Below are 16,206 nucleotides of genomic sequence, written 5' to 3' on the forward strand. Positions count from 1 at the left end.
AACAAGGAAAGGATCCAAATATCGTGAGTTCATATAGACCAATATCCTTACTTTCTTGCGTATTTAAAACCCTAGAAAGAGTTATAAAATTTAGATTAGATTGGTGGATACAAAAAGAGAATTTACTACCAGTAAACCAGTTTGGCTACAAAAGAGGTTTGGGAACTCTAGACGCTTTAACAACACTTGTTGTACATATACAGAATAACTTAACTAGGAATAACTATTTAACAGCCCTATTCTTGGATATTGAAGGAGCATATGAATCAGTTTGTTTGTCAACCTTGAAATTCAAAATGGTAAATTTCTTTCATTTGCCAATTGCTTTCGTGAACACAATTATCGGTTTCTATGCAGACAGGATAATCTACGTCAGAGACCATAATAACAAACTAATAGAACCTCGACACAACTATCACGGCATACCACAAGGTTCGGTATTATCGCCAATTTTATTTAATATGTACACCTCTGACATACATAATATGCAAATATACAACATTCCATTTAAAATAATACAATATGCAGATGACTTTTGTGTCTATACAGAAAGTAAGAAATATGAAAACGGTATGCAAAACCTAAGCAGAGTATGGAGTTCTCTTTTCCCATGGTACTTAGAGAACGGCTTAAATTTATCAATTGCCAAATCAGCAGTATCCATCTTTACAAGACACAACCTTTCTCCAAATCAAAATATACTTCTTGATAATCAATCTTTTACATTTAAAAACCATGTCAAATACATGGGCCTTATACTGGATAAAAAATTGACTTGGACATACACACACATACAAAACACATACAATATATGCTGGATAGATGCAACAAATGTATTAATTTTCTTAGAACGACAACTAAAGTGTGGTGGGGTTGCGATGTTGAAACATCCTTATTGTTTTACAGAGCTTATATACGATCCATTATAGATTATGGTTTTACTCTTTATGGTTCCGCGTCTAGAAATCTTCTAAGAAAAATTGACATTTTTCAAAATTCTGCCTTAAGGGTCTGTTTAGGTGCTATGAGATCTACCCCTATAGAACCACTACATGTTGAAGCTTATGAACCTCCTCTTGAAATTAGAAGAAATTTATTAAGCGAAAAATGGGTACTCAAAGCCCACTCAACAAATCCCAAATTATTTTCCAGTATATGTCAACTTAACGAATCAGACCTAACTCACAAATATTGGATTAAAAAGCCATCTCCACCTTTGTGCACTGCTTTACAGAAGAATTCTATTTTTTCAAAGAATTTGGCCAAAGTGGATAAAAATTTAGACTTCTTTGCTTTAGCAAAGTTATAATACCCCCATATAGTGACAACATCAAATTGAGTAACAATATTCTGAGATCTGTTTTGAACTGTTATAGTGATGCCACAGTTATATACACGGACGCATCTAAATCAATAGAAGGGACTGGCTGTGCCTATTTTCTACCCTCAGGAGGTTCTGAATTTAAGTACAAACTTTCCAATGAGTTCTCAATTTTCTCGGCTGAATCATTGGGCATACTCGAAGCTTTAAAATATGTTAAAAACTCTTATATTAAAAAATGGTTAATTCTTTCAGATTGTCTTGCAGTTTTAGAGAACATAAAAAATACTTGTTTGCCCAAAACATTTAGTAATCCTTATATTTTTTTAATAAAGGATCAATTAAAGCACTTAGCAGACTCTGGCTTTAATATAAAATTTATTTGGGTTAAGGCACATATTGGACTCAAAGATAATGAATATGTAGATTACTTAGCTAAAACCAGTATAATATCAGGCACTTTATTGTCCTATTCATTATGTGTATCAGATGCCATTACGATTTTTAAAAAAAATCAGCTATCGACATGGAAAGATCAATGGAATCTTTACTGCTTTACAAACCCAACAAGATACACCACTTTGCAACCAGTTATTCCACAAACTACTTGGATTAAGAATTTTAAATATCCACGTAAATATATAACTACCATAAATAGACTACGCTTTGGACATGCTTGTTATATAAGTCATTTATATAAAATAAATGTGATTGAAGATGATAATTGCAAACATTGCGGAAAACTAGGTGATCTTGATCACATCTTTTTTGAATGTCCTAAGTTTCAACAGCATTCAAACTCTCTCTACAAAAAATTAATTGAATTTAATATGTATGCACCATTCAATATCCAGTCGCTACTGGCTACAGGCTCACAACAAGTATATAATATCATTATAGATTTCTTGTCAGACACATGCACAGTTCTATAGAATTTGTACGCGAGAATGGAATTTTTCATGGTGGTGTGGAAATTTAGATTTGTATCCTTTGTTTACCCTAAATGTTATAACACCTTATCCGCTGTCCAGTTTTGTTTGTCTACTAAGAATGTCTTGATGGGCCCCTAGACGAGAAGCAAATGCCCCTGTAAGTTTCCTTGTCGTATATTCTTCTATTAATTATCCGTTAGTTTTCGATTAGGGATAGAGTTGTGTATTTGTCTGATTGGAAAATCAATTGCAACTAGCTGAATGACTAATGTCTATGCCATTGTTGTTCAAATTCTTTTAAACATTTTTTTTAAACAAATTGGGACAATGAATTTTTTGTTCAGAAAATTTTTTATCAAATTTTTTAGACCATTCTGATCAACATAGGACTCTTGTAATTTTTCTGTAAATTTGATCGTTATTGATCGTTTGAGGTATAAACAATTTAAAACTGAACAATTTTCAAGCCTTAAAAATAAAACTAAAAAATACTATTTTTAAATTCATCAAGAACCTAAATGCAAGTTCAAAGCTTGTTCTATTATTTCTCGATAAGTATTTTGGGCTTATTTAATTTGAAAACATTGTTTTTTATTAGTTAATGAAGCGCTTATGACAAGACATGTGCTCGGGCTGCGGCATGTGTAAGAGAGAGGGAGAGAGAGAGAGAGAGAAACAAGATATATGACACAAATTTTTGCTGGTTTGAATTTTCATTGTACATATGACAATCATACGATCTACCATGCGCAGTTTATTAATAGTTAAAACAATGTTTTAAAATAAAATAATCCCAGAATTTTCATCGGAAGGTGATTGAAGAATGCTTTACATTGGATTTGAGCACCTGATGATTTAAAAAATATAAATTTTTTACTTGTGTTTTTGAGCTTTGAAAATTTGATGTTTTTTTATTAACAAATTAAAAACAATGTTTTAAAATAAAATAAGCCCAATATTTTCATCGGGTACTGATATAAGAAGACTTGAACATAAATTTGGGCATTTGATGATTTCAAAAATATTTTTTATTTGTGGTTTTGAGTCTTAACTTATCAACTGTATAGAAAATTTACAACAAATCATTTTTGATTATCAATCAATCAATCAATAATGTCTTTTTATTTTCTATTAAAAAAAATACAATTTTCTCTTTTAGTGACATTTGTTCTCCTTGGCACATGCCATCAGGAGGGTTGGCAAACTAATATTATTCCCTAATTAATATACAAAAAATTACACTAAGGCTCATTACATCTAACAAGTTCATTAAAATTAATAAAAAATAAATTAAGTAAATATTCATATAAATGTAAGTAATAAACTAAAGTATAACTAAAGTATAACAGTAAGGTATATATTGCATTTAAAATGATTGAATGTGTCCCTTAGAGGGGGTGAAAGCTGTTGATATAATAATAATCATAATAACAAGATAGTCAAGATAGACAAGACAGATAAAAAGATAATAGCTATTCGCAAACAAATTATTAATACTAATTTTAATATTTTAATACTATTGAAATAACACCATGCTAATAGATTTAGTAATTAAATAGGCTCACTAACTCATACCTATACGCCCATGCTTCCCTACAATAACCTGATAACTCAGCCTTTCCCTGTCTCATCATTGTAACTACTTCCACTCTACTAAGTTCATGTCTACCCAACCACTTTAACCTAATATGTCTCAACACCGAACATTTTCCCAAAAAATGTATCACATCTTCCCTTTCCTTCGTGTTACACATTGAGCAAAACCTTCTTTCATCATTTCTGCCAGGTCGATCATTCAAATATAGAACTCCACATCTTAATTTGAAGAGCCATCGAATATCGACAAAATTTTCCATTTACAGTAGATAATGCATGTTTACTCCTTCTTCTCGCAGTTCTTTGTAGTGTCTACAAAAATTTGATTCGAGTGCCCTATTCTCAGCCTGACGCTGTATCTCCTCCTTATTTTTTTCTATCATATTCTCATTCATACTAGGCCAGCTTTCTCTCCATTCCCATTCACACCTTACCTCAATTCCAAATTTGTATACCATGCTCATCCAATCTTTCCACCAGCCACACCTTGCTCTTATCATTTCTTTCAAAAGAAATTTTGGCAACCTATCACTAGAATATCCTAGTATTTTTTTAACATATTTTTGATGTAAATTCATTGTATATAGGCTGACTCTAGCAATACCTGTCTCCAAATCTAACATTAAGTTAGGACGGACAATACCTTGGACAAAAGAACATTTTTTTATATAAAATCTTCTGATTATTTCCACCTCATTGTACTCAAAAAGACCCCATACCTGAGACCCATAAGTCAAAATTGATCTTATCACCGACTCATACACTGTTACTTTAGCCAAAAAGGGTATATCAGCCTTAGACACTAACCTACTCCAAGCCGTGTGAATCGCTACTTTTGCCAAACTCTGGCTCTTTTTTAGATGAGCTTTAAACGACAACTTGGGTGTTAGTATCATTCCCAAATAATTATAGTTATTCACTACCTCTAATACTCGATCATTCAGCTTCCAAGATTCCCTGATCACACCACCTCCTCCTCTGAATAGAAGAATTTTGGATTTATCTAAATTGATTTTTAGATTCCACATCCTACAGTATTTTTCCAGTTTATTAATCATCCGCTGTAGCACCTTCGGATTGATTGCCATCAAAACCAAATCATCTGCATATAATAAAAGTCTTATAATTAAACCATTTATCTCCAAACCGCCTCCCAATGCGTCATGCAGGTCATTCACAAAAAGCGCAAACAGTAATGGACTTAAAAGACATCCCTGTCTCACTCCTACATTACAGTCAAACCATTCAGATAGACCTTCACTTGACCAGACTGCTGATTTTGTACTTGCGAACATACTTTTTAACAAATTAAGCACTTTAGTAGATAATCCTAAGCAACTCAACTTGTAAAAAAGGGCCCATCAATCAACTGTATCAAAGGCAGCACTAAAGTCCACAAAAAATGTATAAACATTTTTTACTCCCCGTGCATGTTGGATGTTTACTATACTCGTAAGATTAAAAATGTTGTCTATAGTTGAATAGCCAGTTCTATATCCTGCCTGAAACTCATTTAAAATGTTATTATTTTGTACCCACGAGGTAAGTCTGGTTAAAGTCAATGCCGCAATGAATTTGGTTACTGCATTTAAGAAGCTAATACCTCGATAACTTTCTGCACTTTCCATATTTCCTTTCTTATAAAGAGGAAAAATTATTGTATCATAAAATCCCCCAGGAAAGTTAGGTTTGACGAAAAAATTATAAACAAGCCAAAGTACAAGCACTTTTCCGTTTTCTGAAAGAAACTTGTAGAACTCAGCAGCAATTCTATCCACTCCTGGTGCTTTATTTGGTTTTAAAGAATCCAATGCTATTTGAAGTTCTTCCATACTAAACGGCCGGTCTAAATGTTCATTGAGGATAAACGGTTCTGTATACAACACAGGATCTGCTGTTATCTCCGTATTCAAATGTCTTGCAAAATGTTGCAGTAAACTATTTAAGTTAACACCTTCCCCAATGGCCGAACTTCCAAACTTATACATTCCAACAGCCTTCCAAAATTCTTTTGAATTTTTAGTTTTTCTTAAACCCAATGCAGCATTCTTATAAAATTTTTTCTTTTTAAAGTCACAAAGGTGTTTGTATTCCTGTTTAACATTCCTGTATATGTTTGTTGCATAAGTTGAGCTAAATTTTCTAGATACTCTGAGATATGACATTACTTGCTCCCTCTTTCTTGCGCACTCACCATCAAACCATTGCTGGCTTTGTTTACACTCCTCCTTTGCCTTAAAAAGCTTACATTCTCCCTTGTGTGCTGACTTTTTTATACATTGCTGTAGTAACTCTAAAGTTTTCTCCGGTTGATCAGTCCACTTATTCACCCTATTAATTTTACAAAACATTCTTTCTTTATATTTTTCCGAATCAGTTTGGGTCCAAGTAATTTTAGGAAGCAGTGGTAAAACTTTACTCGTTGATCCCTGACCGTCATTATTGAAGGTCAGCTCCACTATTAGAGGCATATGGTCAGAATAATATTCACACATTTTTGATTATATTGATCTTCTTCTTCTTCTAATGGCGCTACAACCCTTTGTGAGTATTGGCCTGCTTAACAATGTTCTTCCATTCTGCCCTGTCGGATACTTTCCTTCGCCACTGCCTGATGTTCATGGTTTTAAGATCCCTCTCTACGTCGTCTATCCATCTTTTACGGGACCTTCCTCTTGTTCTGTTTCCTTGGGGCTTCCATCTCTGGACTACTTTTACAGCTCGATTATCTGGCATTCTTTCTAGGTGACCAAGCCAGTTTAGTCTTTGTGATTTTACAAATCTGACAATATCTGCGCTCTGCATTAGTTCATCCAGCTCGTGGTTCATTTTAATTCTCCACGAACTATCGCTGCATTGGGTTGGTCCAAATATCTTCCTTAGTATTTTGTGCTCAAATATTCTCAGTTGATTTTCATCAGTGGTTGAGAGGGTCCACGTTTCACATCCATATGTGACCACTGGTCTAATTACTGTTTTGTAGATTCTCAGCTTAGACTCACGATTCAGTAACTTACTTTTCATTAAGTCTTTGTATGCATAAAAGCACTTATTACCGCTAAGAATCCGTGCTTGTATTTCTTGACTGATGTTGTTGTTGTCATTTATTATTGAGCCTAGGTAGGGAAAAGTGGAGGCATATTTGTAGGTATGGTTGTCTATCTTTAGATTCTCATGTTCATTCGATTTTGTGCACTCCATATATTTTGTTTTGCTTTCATTTATATATAGACCAAACGTAGCAGCTTCTCGTTTCAGTTCTATGACTTTTTCGCTCAATACCCTTTTGTTGCGGCTTATTATGGCAACATCATCCGCATATGCGCATATTTGCATAGATCTTGTATTAATACAGCCGTTTATATCCAGTTTTCTAACAACAGCTTCTAAAGTTAGATTAAAAAGTGTTGTTGATAAGGCATCCCCTTGTCTAACTCCATTTTCAATATCAAAGGCCTGCGTCATATCTCCATCTATTCTCACTATAGCTTTGGAACCCCCCAGAGTCATTCGTATAAGTTTAACCAACTTATTGGGTATCCCTAACATATATAGTTGCTTTAACATCTTTTGTCGATCTACTCCATCAAACGCCTGTTTGAAATCGATATACAAGTTGTAAATAGGTATGTTATATTCAACACATTTTTCATGTATACCTCTTAACATATGTATTTGGTCTATAGTTGACCTCTGGTCTGAAATTATAACGATTATAACGATCTAAAAAGACTAAAAAACTAACCGAATGAACCGCGCATGGTGGGACGGGCGCTCATTTGTATAATAAGAATATAAACCAGCAAAAGTGTGTCATAGATCTTGTTTCTCTTTCTTATTCCCGTCGCATCCCGAGCGCCCGTTCTGTCATAACTGCTTTAAATTAAACAACAATGTTTTAAAACTTAATAAGCCTAAAATGCTTTGGACTTATTAAGTATTAAGTATTTGAGCTTTCACAAAAAAAAAATTGTTTAACAAAATTTAAACAACTTTTTGCCTGGGCGACCTCTTGAATCTTATTTTGATGAATCTCAGAAAAGTAATTATGCAAAAAAATGGGAAATTTTTCCGAACGAAACCGAGATTTTCGCCTTGCCTATTGGAGGCGTAAGTCCTCTTTGTGTTTGGTATATATGGTCTTATTTTAAATATATTTCATTTTTATTTTTTTTAGTTTATTAACTAGTTATTTATTTGTTTGTTTTTTTAATCGACTTAATTTATTTATTTTAATTTGTATTTTTTTTTTGTTTTTATTTAGTTTATTTTATTTGATTGTCTTTTTAATAATTTGTTCGTGTAATACCTATAATGAATTATTACAATATTGGTGTAGGTCGCAGATTGCTTCCAAGTTTTGTCTAAATTTTAGGGTTAGTACATTATTTTGTATAATATGAATAAATTCTTTAAATAATTTCTCTATATTCTCTAAAAGTCTGTCTCCTCCAATATTTACGGCTTCTATATATATATTATCTAAAGATATTATCTTCTCCCGAAGCTTTATTTCTTTTCAATTTCTTCGGTGCGTTCCTTATTAATTCGTCTGTTGATATATTAGGCATCAATTCCGATCCTTTCTGACTAATATTTTTCCTAAATTTTCTTGCCTTTCTGCTAGTTGCTCATCATGTTTTTGTTAACTTCTTTATAATTCCGTATAGAAAGCTTATACTACTCTATACTATAAATTCAATAGTATTGTCAGGGCAGACAAATTATAAGTAATTTATCCCTGTTGGTAATAGTATTTTCATCTTTATCACATAATTTTATTATTTAATTTTTCCTATTTGTCAATTTTCCTCTTACAACTTTAAGGTCCTTTTTATTTTAAATTTATTGTTGAATTTGTTTACTTTAATTTTTTCAGTTGTCCATCCTAATCAACTTTTGTATTCTTTTATTAAGAATTATTATATTATTTATTATTTGTATTCTTTAATTTCGTAATATTCTTTGCTCCTATAACTTTGCTTTTTTCTCCTTTATTTCATTAACGTTTATATTTGAGAAATAATTCTTTCGTTATATGATTTCTTTTGACGGCGTGTCTTCTGGATTTTTTCGATAGCTTCTATTATAATGTCATTCAAAATGTTGATATTTGGGTTAGTATTCTTATCGCTTTTAAAAATATTGTTGATGTGTTCTTCAAATCATCATCATAAGTGGCTCGACAATCTGTTGTGGATCTTGGTTTGCTTACAAAGAAGTCGCTACTCCTATCGATTCCTGGCAACTTCCCTCCATCTTCTAACTCTTAAAATCTGTAGGTCTTCTTCCACATCATTAATCCATCTCATTCGTGGTCGTCCTCTGCTTCTTGTGCCCTCTGGTTTTGAGAATGTTAATCTCTTCGTGTTTTCGTGATATGGCATCCTATTAATGTGTACAGACCATCTAAGTCTGCACTTTAACGAATTTCACAATATCTGGATCGGTCGTGTTCTTTAAATGCATTTACATTATTACGCTCTGCCCAGGTAGGTGTAGACTTCTTTTCTCTGTGACAAAGTCTATTGCTATCGACGCTTTTACCATCCTGTGGTCGCTACCTGTTAAAAACTGATTTAGGACTGTAACATTTTTAAAGATTTGCCTCTTGACAGTGATCATAAAATCGATTCCATCTTTAGTTATTTAATCCAGGCTGTGCGACATCCATCTCAAATGTTTTTTTTTTTTTTGTTAAAAGAAGCTGTTTATTTGAATAGATTTTTTTTTCAGTAGAAAACTAAGTACAGTTTCTCTGCACTCGTTTCTGTTTCTTAAACCGAATTTTCCACGTGCTATCTCATCTTCTTTCTTCTTGTTTCACGTTGAACTTACCACATATTATGGTAAAATCTGCTTTTGTATCGTTTAAGGATAAAGTAATGTCATCTTATAATTCTTCTATTTCATAGTCTACATGGCCTATTATTGGGGCATAGACTTGTACGATTTTTAAATTATATCGTTCACTTAGCTTTAAAGTTAACGAAGCTACTCTAGTAAAGAAACTTTTTACTGATTTAATGCTGTTTTCATGTTTTCTGTGTACGAAGAAGCCAACGCTTCCCACTGTTTCAGTTTTTTTATGCGTTCTCATCGATGTTTTACCTCGCTAACGCCTATCACATCCCATTTATTTTTCGACATTTCTGCTTCCATCTCTATGGTTTTTTCTTCTGTCGCTAAGAATCTAGCATTATATGTAGTGATGTTAAGTTTTAAGGATTTTTAAGGCTGGTATGTGAACTTGTCAAAATTTTATTCCCCCCAGAATCCGGGGAAAAAGCTAACAGTTTAGTGCGAGAGTATGGAAACCGTTTTTTATCGCCGGGGTTAATATACTTTGACATGATATTTTTATTTTATTTTAGGAGGTGTTTGGCCTGATTTTAAAACCTGATGCACTTGCTACGAATTGTTAACCTGTTTATGTTAAGCATGTAGGTAAGGATAGTTTGGGAGAAGACAGAAAAGGGTATAAATACCTGACTTCCTAATACATAATAAGAACAATAGGGTCACTAAGACTTGTAGCAGCCTATCCTCTATATACAGGGTATCCCATAAAATAGGGCGTTTCTTAAAGGTATGGGCTGAGTGTAGCATTTAAAACAAAAAACTCCTATAACAGTTTTTTATAAAGTCAACCGTTTTCAAAAAAAATATATATTAAATTTAATCCATTTGATTAGTGTCCACAGAAAAGCAAATACATCCGGCAACGTTGCGCTCCAAAAGGTATGGGCAGAATGCGATAGTTTAATTTTTTTTTATACAGAAAAGGTACAATATTTGTAAACAGGTGTAATTACCCGTAGCTCAAGAATAAATAGTATTGTCATGTTTTCGATTCGCGAGTATCACGATATATTAATTACGTACGGTGAAGCCCACTGTGACAGTAATAGGGCTGTTAGACTTTATGTTGAACGCTATCCCGAACGACGACATCCTAATGCCCGAAGTTTTGTGAACGTGTCCCAAAGGTTATTAGAGACGGGTTGTGTGATACCTAAAAAAACTAGCGGTAGAACACGAAGTAACCGTAGACTAAATGCAGAAGATGTGATTTTGGATATAGTCAGTAATAATCCAAGAGTAAGTACTCGATCTCTGGCTAGAATGGTTGGCATTTCAAAAAACATTGTTCACAAGAAATTTACGGAACAACTGTTACATCCTTACCATTACCAACGAGTGCAAGATTTACACCAAGGCGATTTACCTCGAAGATTAAGATTTTGTAGATGGTTTTAAAACAAAATCGCCAGAGAATCCGAATTTCCGTGCAAAGTGTTGTGTGCAGATGAAGCTTGTTTTACGAGAAACAGTGTGTTTAATTTTCACAATTGTCACGTGTGGAGTGATGAAAACCCGTATGCTATACGTAGGACAAATTTTCAAAAACAATTTAGTATAAATTTATGGGCTGGGATTATTGGTAATCGTCTGATTGGACCGTACGAACTTCCCAGAAGATTGAATGGACAATCCTATTTAAATTTTTTGCAGCATGTTCTACCGATACTTCTTGAAGACGTTCCGTTACAAATACGCTCTGAAATGTGGTTTCTTCATGACGGGGCTCCAGCACATTTTACGAGACATATTAAAGATTTCCTCGACATTACTTTTCCTCGTCGGTAGAAATGGACACGTTCTGTGGCCACCCAGAACACTAGAATGCAATGTTATGGACTTTTATTTTTGGGGACATCTAAAATCATTAGTATACGACGATTAAAACAGAAGCTCAATTGCGACAACGAATTTTTAATGCTGCTGAAATAATCAGACATAATTTACATACTTATAATATTAAGAATAATTGGATTCGTCGAATAAACGCGTGTATCTGTGCAAATGGTGACCATTTCGAATATTTATTGTAATAATAATTTTCCATGTAAGTAAAAACAGTATTCAAACTTTAATTATTAAATATTTAATAAAAACAAATACATGCTTTTTTTCTATCACTGTTATCGATATCAATACATATTATGCCTAACGATCGATGATTCATGATAGCTGATTTACAGTAATTAACGAAGAATAACAAGGAACGCAACGTTGCCGGCTGTATTTCCTTTTCTGCGAACAATAATCAAATGGATTAAAATTAATAATTTTTTTTTTGAAAACGGTTAACTTCATAAAAAAATGTTATAAGACTTTTTTGTTTTAAATGCTGCAATCTGCACATATCGTAAAGGAACGCACTATTTTCCGGGACACCGTGTATATAATTTTTACCTCTGCAAAATATGTGATCTAAATCCCAGATTTCGTTTTGTATATTAAAATCACCGACAACAATGTATAAATTACATATTTGCCTTACTAAGTTTGTAATATTGTCTTTTATTTTGAAATTTTCCATAGGAAGGTATACACGAAAAATTTTGATTTTGTCTAAGTACCAAACATTTAACGCTACTACTTCAGTAAGGATAAGATTAAAGGAAGTTTATGAAAGAAGAGGAACTTAAAGATAAATAAATTCATTTACGCATTGCGAATAATAAAATGGAAAATCTCGTAGTGTTGGTGAGGGATTTTTTGACATTGTTTACTCGCATGTAAATGATATAATATAATAATTGTTATTTAGTAATTATGGTTACACAGTACATTTAAAAGGAAGGATTTTAGATAGATCAAATTTTGTGTGTCACAGGTTAAACACCTTGTTTCATATGCAATATTCGCCGTTAAAAAACTGCACAGATATTTTCGACAGTTTTATCACAGATGATATTGTTAACACATGTAATTAAATAATTACATTACTGTTTTAAGGTAAGTGAAGTTTCGGTTGGTGCACTGGTGTCATTTATAAGAGATTTAACTTTCTCGTGTAAATATGCTCAGTAGTAGTATTCGTTGCTTTTTAACATATCCATCCTCTTAATTTGAGTCAACAATAACCCGAAAGTAACTTTTATTTTAGAGATTTTTGGTCAAATATCGGGATATTTGGAGCAATATCCCCAGATAATTGGAGGTATTGCTCCCTTCACAGTCAGTATAATCATTTTAACGACGTCCGTAGTTATCAATTAATGAGAAATTGAAACATAACAACAACTAAATACAAAAAGAAATTAAAATATACGAGAATATAAAAAAATGAGAAAATGTAAATTTATCGTTATAAGAACGAACCAAAATATGTTAAAAACATTGAAAAAAATAACAGAAATAATTCGGTGTTCCTAAATTTTCCTAACTAAAGGTTCCAAATTACGTTTGATGTTTGCTGAGGCTAAAGGTAATACAAAATCTAATTGATTTATCCTAATATTGATCAGGTGAAACCACTACAAAATGGAATCAATAAATTTTATTATTTAGACTGTCAATCAAATTGTAAAACTTCAGTTATGATCAGACATTGCATAAAATAATTAAATGTACTCACCCTGTTCCTTCTCATAGCCTTTTCCTTTATAAGTAGCAAATATTACCAATACATTGTAAAATATCACCAGAGTCCTAAAAATATACACACATAAAAAGACGGTACACACATAAAAATAGATAAATATTTTACAAAATCAAATTATTCTTTGGTTTCGAAAAATTAGTTTATGGATTGATTATCAGATGTCGCTATTTGCGTCCATACGAAGCCATGTTAGAATTGCTTCCCAAGACAGGAAAGATTTATTTTTACGTTCAGAGCGTCTGTGAGTAATCGTCTCTGATGATCCCTTTTAGGGTGAAATACCTATAAGCGGATATACAGACGCACTATACGTGAAATCAAATCTTAACTATCTTTTTCCTTTTATTCCGGTATATACTTTATGAGTACTAGAAACCAATTCGTTTAGGATTTCTGCTTAGTTGAGGAGATATGTTGTGGAATGCAATTTTAGATTCCCCGTATCTCTAATAACATCTCTATCAACGTCAGTTTTGCCTTACAGTTCTTAAAAGGCACAGATTAAAGCACAAATCTGAATTTGATTATAATGTAATGCCTTATCTTCCACTTCTTTCGTTTTTATTCATATGGGCGAAGTTAAAATATTTATATTTTGTGTGTCGTTGCTGTCTTTAAATTGTACTCTATCTTCCCTTAGGAGTTTTTCAAAAAATTGGCCCCAGTTATCCATTGTTATTATTGACACTATGTCTCTCTTCTTGTCTTGTCGTAAATATTTTAAGCCTCTTCAACTTTCTGCTTCTTCGTCCTCCTAGATGTGAATTTATCATGTTACACTTTTGTTTTGTTTGTTTTGTTGTCATGCTTCCTTTTTCTTCCGACATATCATTTTTCGTTCTTTAGCTTGAGACTCCTTGTAGATTATTTTATCCGTTATATTCTCTGTATTTGAGAATTTTTGATATTGGTCTCTTTCCTTCTTTATTTCTTGTCCTATTTCTTCGTCAAACCAATATGGAAGTTTTCTTTGATTCTGGATTTGGTATCCAATAGCTTGTGTTGCTGCTTCCTGGCGACACCTTTTTATGTGAGTGTAATTTTCTTCATTAATATTAAATTGTTTATTTTCGAACTTTTGATTTAATCTCTTTCTGTTTAATTCTCTCACGCTTTCTTGTTCTAAGCTGATTAGGTTACACCTCTTCTGTATTTTTTTCTCCTTTTCATTTCCTTCTTTTTCTTCTTTAGGTTTATTTACTCCAAATGTGATCTTAGCTTTAAATCATTGTTGATCACTTCCGCACGTAGCTCCTCTCAATACTCTTACATCTTGTACAATCATATTTGCCTTTTGTCGTATGATTGCTTCCGTATTTTGCTTCCATGTGTATTTGTGTATGTCTCTGTGTTGAAAAAATCCATTTGCAATTTTCATTTCATTTTGTTCACTGAATGATATTAGTCTGGTACCATTATCATTTACGTGGTCCTCTCCGAATTGACCTATAACTGCGGTATGGTTTTTTGTTCAGTTCTGCTGTTTTGGAGGTGCAACCTCTAAATTCAATTCATTAAAAAATAATTTTTAATGTTTACTGGTACGTCATCATTTACTGCATATACACCCATGATTGTGCATTTGTATCCTCTAATCATAAGGTTCATTTTTATCATTTTCTCGTGATGGCCTCCCAAGTAGTTATGTATTTCCTTAGCTTCTTACGTATTAATATGACAACACCTTATTCAGCTCTTTTATTCTTTGGTACCCCCCTGTAGAAGTGATTATATTCTCCTATGTTTTCTGAACCTTGGCCCTTTAGTTTTGTTTCGGTGATTACTGTAATGTTTAATTTCAGTTAGTTAGGTAGTTTCAAGTCGGAGTTAGTCCAATGCCTCAACCCACGATTTAGAGGACCAGAGTTTAATTTTGGAGTTTTCCTTCTCCTAAACAATTTGCTTTTACTGCAACTTAAGAGCATCTGTAATCTTAGACAAGGAACCGTTACATGGTGCTATCAACCGGGCCAGTTGAACCCTTGTTTTTTTATAGGTGTTACTCCTCTATCCCTTCTCTTTTAAAAATTAAAAAAAAAACATTTGAACTTAAGAAAATATACAAGATCGAATAGAAAATGTTTGGTGTGGTAGAAATGAAAAAAAAAATAGTCAATGTGTACTCTCCTCATAGGGTGCTTAACAGGGGGACAACAACATTTAATATTTTTATTCAATTTTGTGTTATATCATTATATCACACTATACCTATGATGGTTAGTCAATTGTGCCATTAAAACCAGAAGAAATCAATATCTAGTATTAAGTTACAAAAATGAAGAGGTATCTAATATACTGTTTGAAGCTCACATAAGAACAGGCTATGGAGGAAGAACACGAAAGCTTAAAGAATTACAAGTTAAATAGAAAAATATTACTTATGAAGTATAATGTTTTAATTTGTGTAAACAGTGACAAATGAAACATGAAAAATGATATGTTGCGATTTTAACTCTAGACGTCAAGTCGACTTAATAGACTTGCAATGACATATAGATGGCGACTACAAATGTATAATGGTATAACAAGACTATTTTACCAAGTTTGTTCAGATATTCCCATTGAAAACCAAGAGAGCGAAAGAAGTAGCTTATCACTTTTTTACATTTGGTGCTCCCGCCATTTAGTACATTAGGATAATAATAGAGTTCAGTCATCAAGTTATATTATGAGCTATGCAATATGTGGAAAGATGTAAAAATAGTGCACGGAAAGCCTCGTAACAGTTAAACCTAAAGATCGGTAGAAAAAGCCGATCAGGCCATGCAGAATATTATGTTAACTGCACGAATGCAAGATAATGACTCAAATAAATGGTCAGAATGTTTGTCGTTTACTCAATTTACCAAAAACTTAACTCATCACAAAATAATATGCCAGAGTCCATAAAAAGCCGTGTTTGG

General features: G+C 32.7%; 1 protein-coding gene across 1 annotated transcript in view; it reads right to left on the reverse strand.

The window, feature by feature from the left end:
- The window catches only part of LOC140440627 (O-acyltransferase like protein-like), a 151,920-nt gene that overhangs the window by 71,737 nt on the left and 63,977 nt on the right, over positions 1-16,206 (reverse strand). The window contains exon 4 of the mRNA XM_072530991.1: positions 13,277-13,350. Coding sequence (XP_072387092.1) covers positions 13,277-13,350 — 74 coding nt within the window. The remainder of the gene's footprint in view (positions 1-13,276; positions 13,351-16,206) is intronic.

The sequence above is a fragment of the Diabrotica undecimpunctata genome, chromosome 5, assembly GCF_040954645.1.
Source record: "Diabrotica undecimpunctata isolate CICGRU chromosome 5, icDiaUnde3, whole genome shotgun sequence".
In the NCBI taxonomy this organism is placed as follows: domain Eukaryota; kingdom Metazoa; phylum Arthropoda; class Insecta; order Coleoptera; family Chrysomelidae; genus Diabrotica; species Diabrotica undecimpunctata.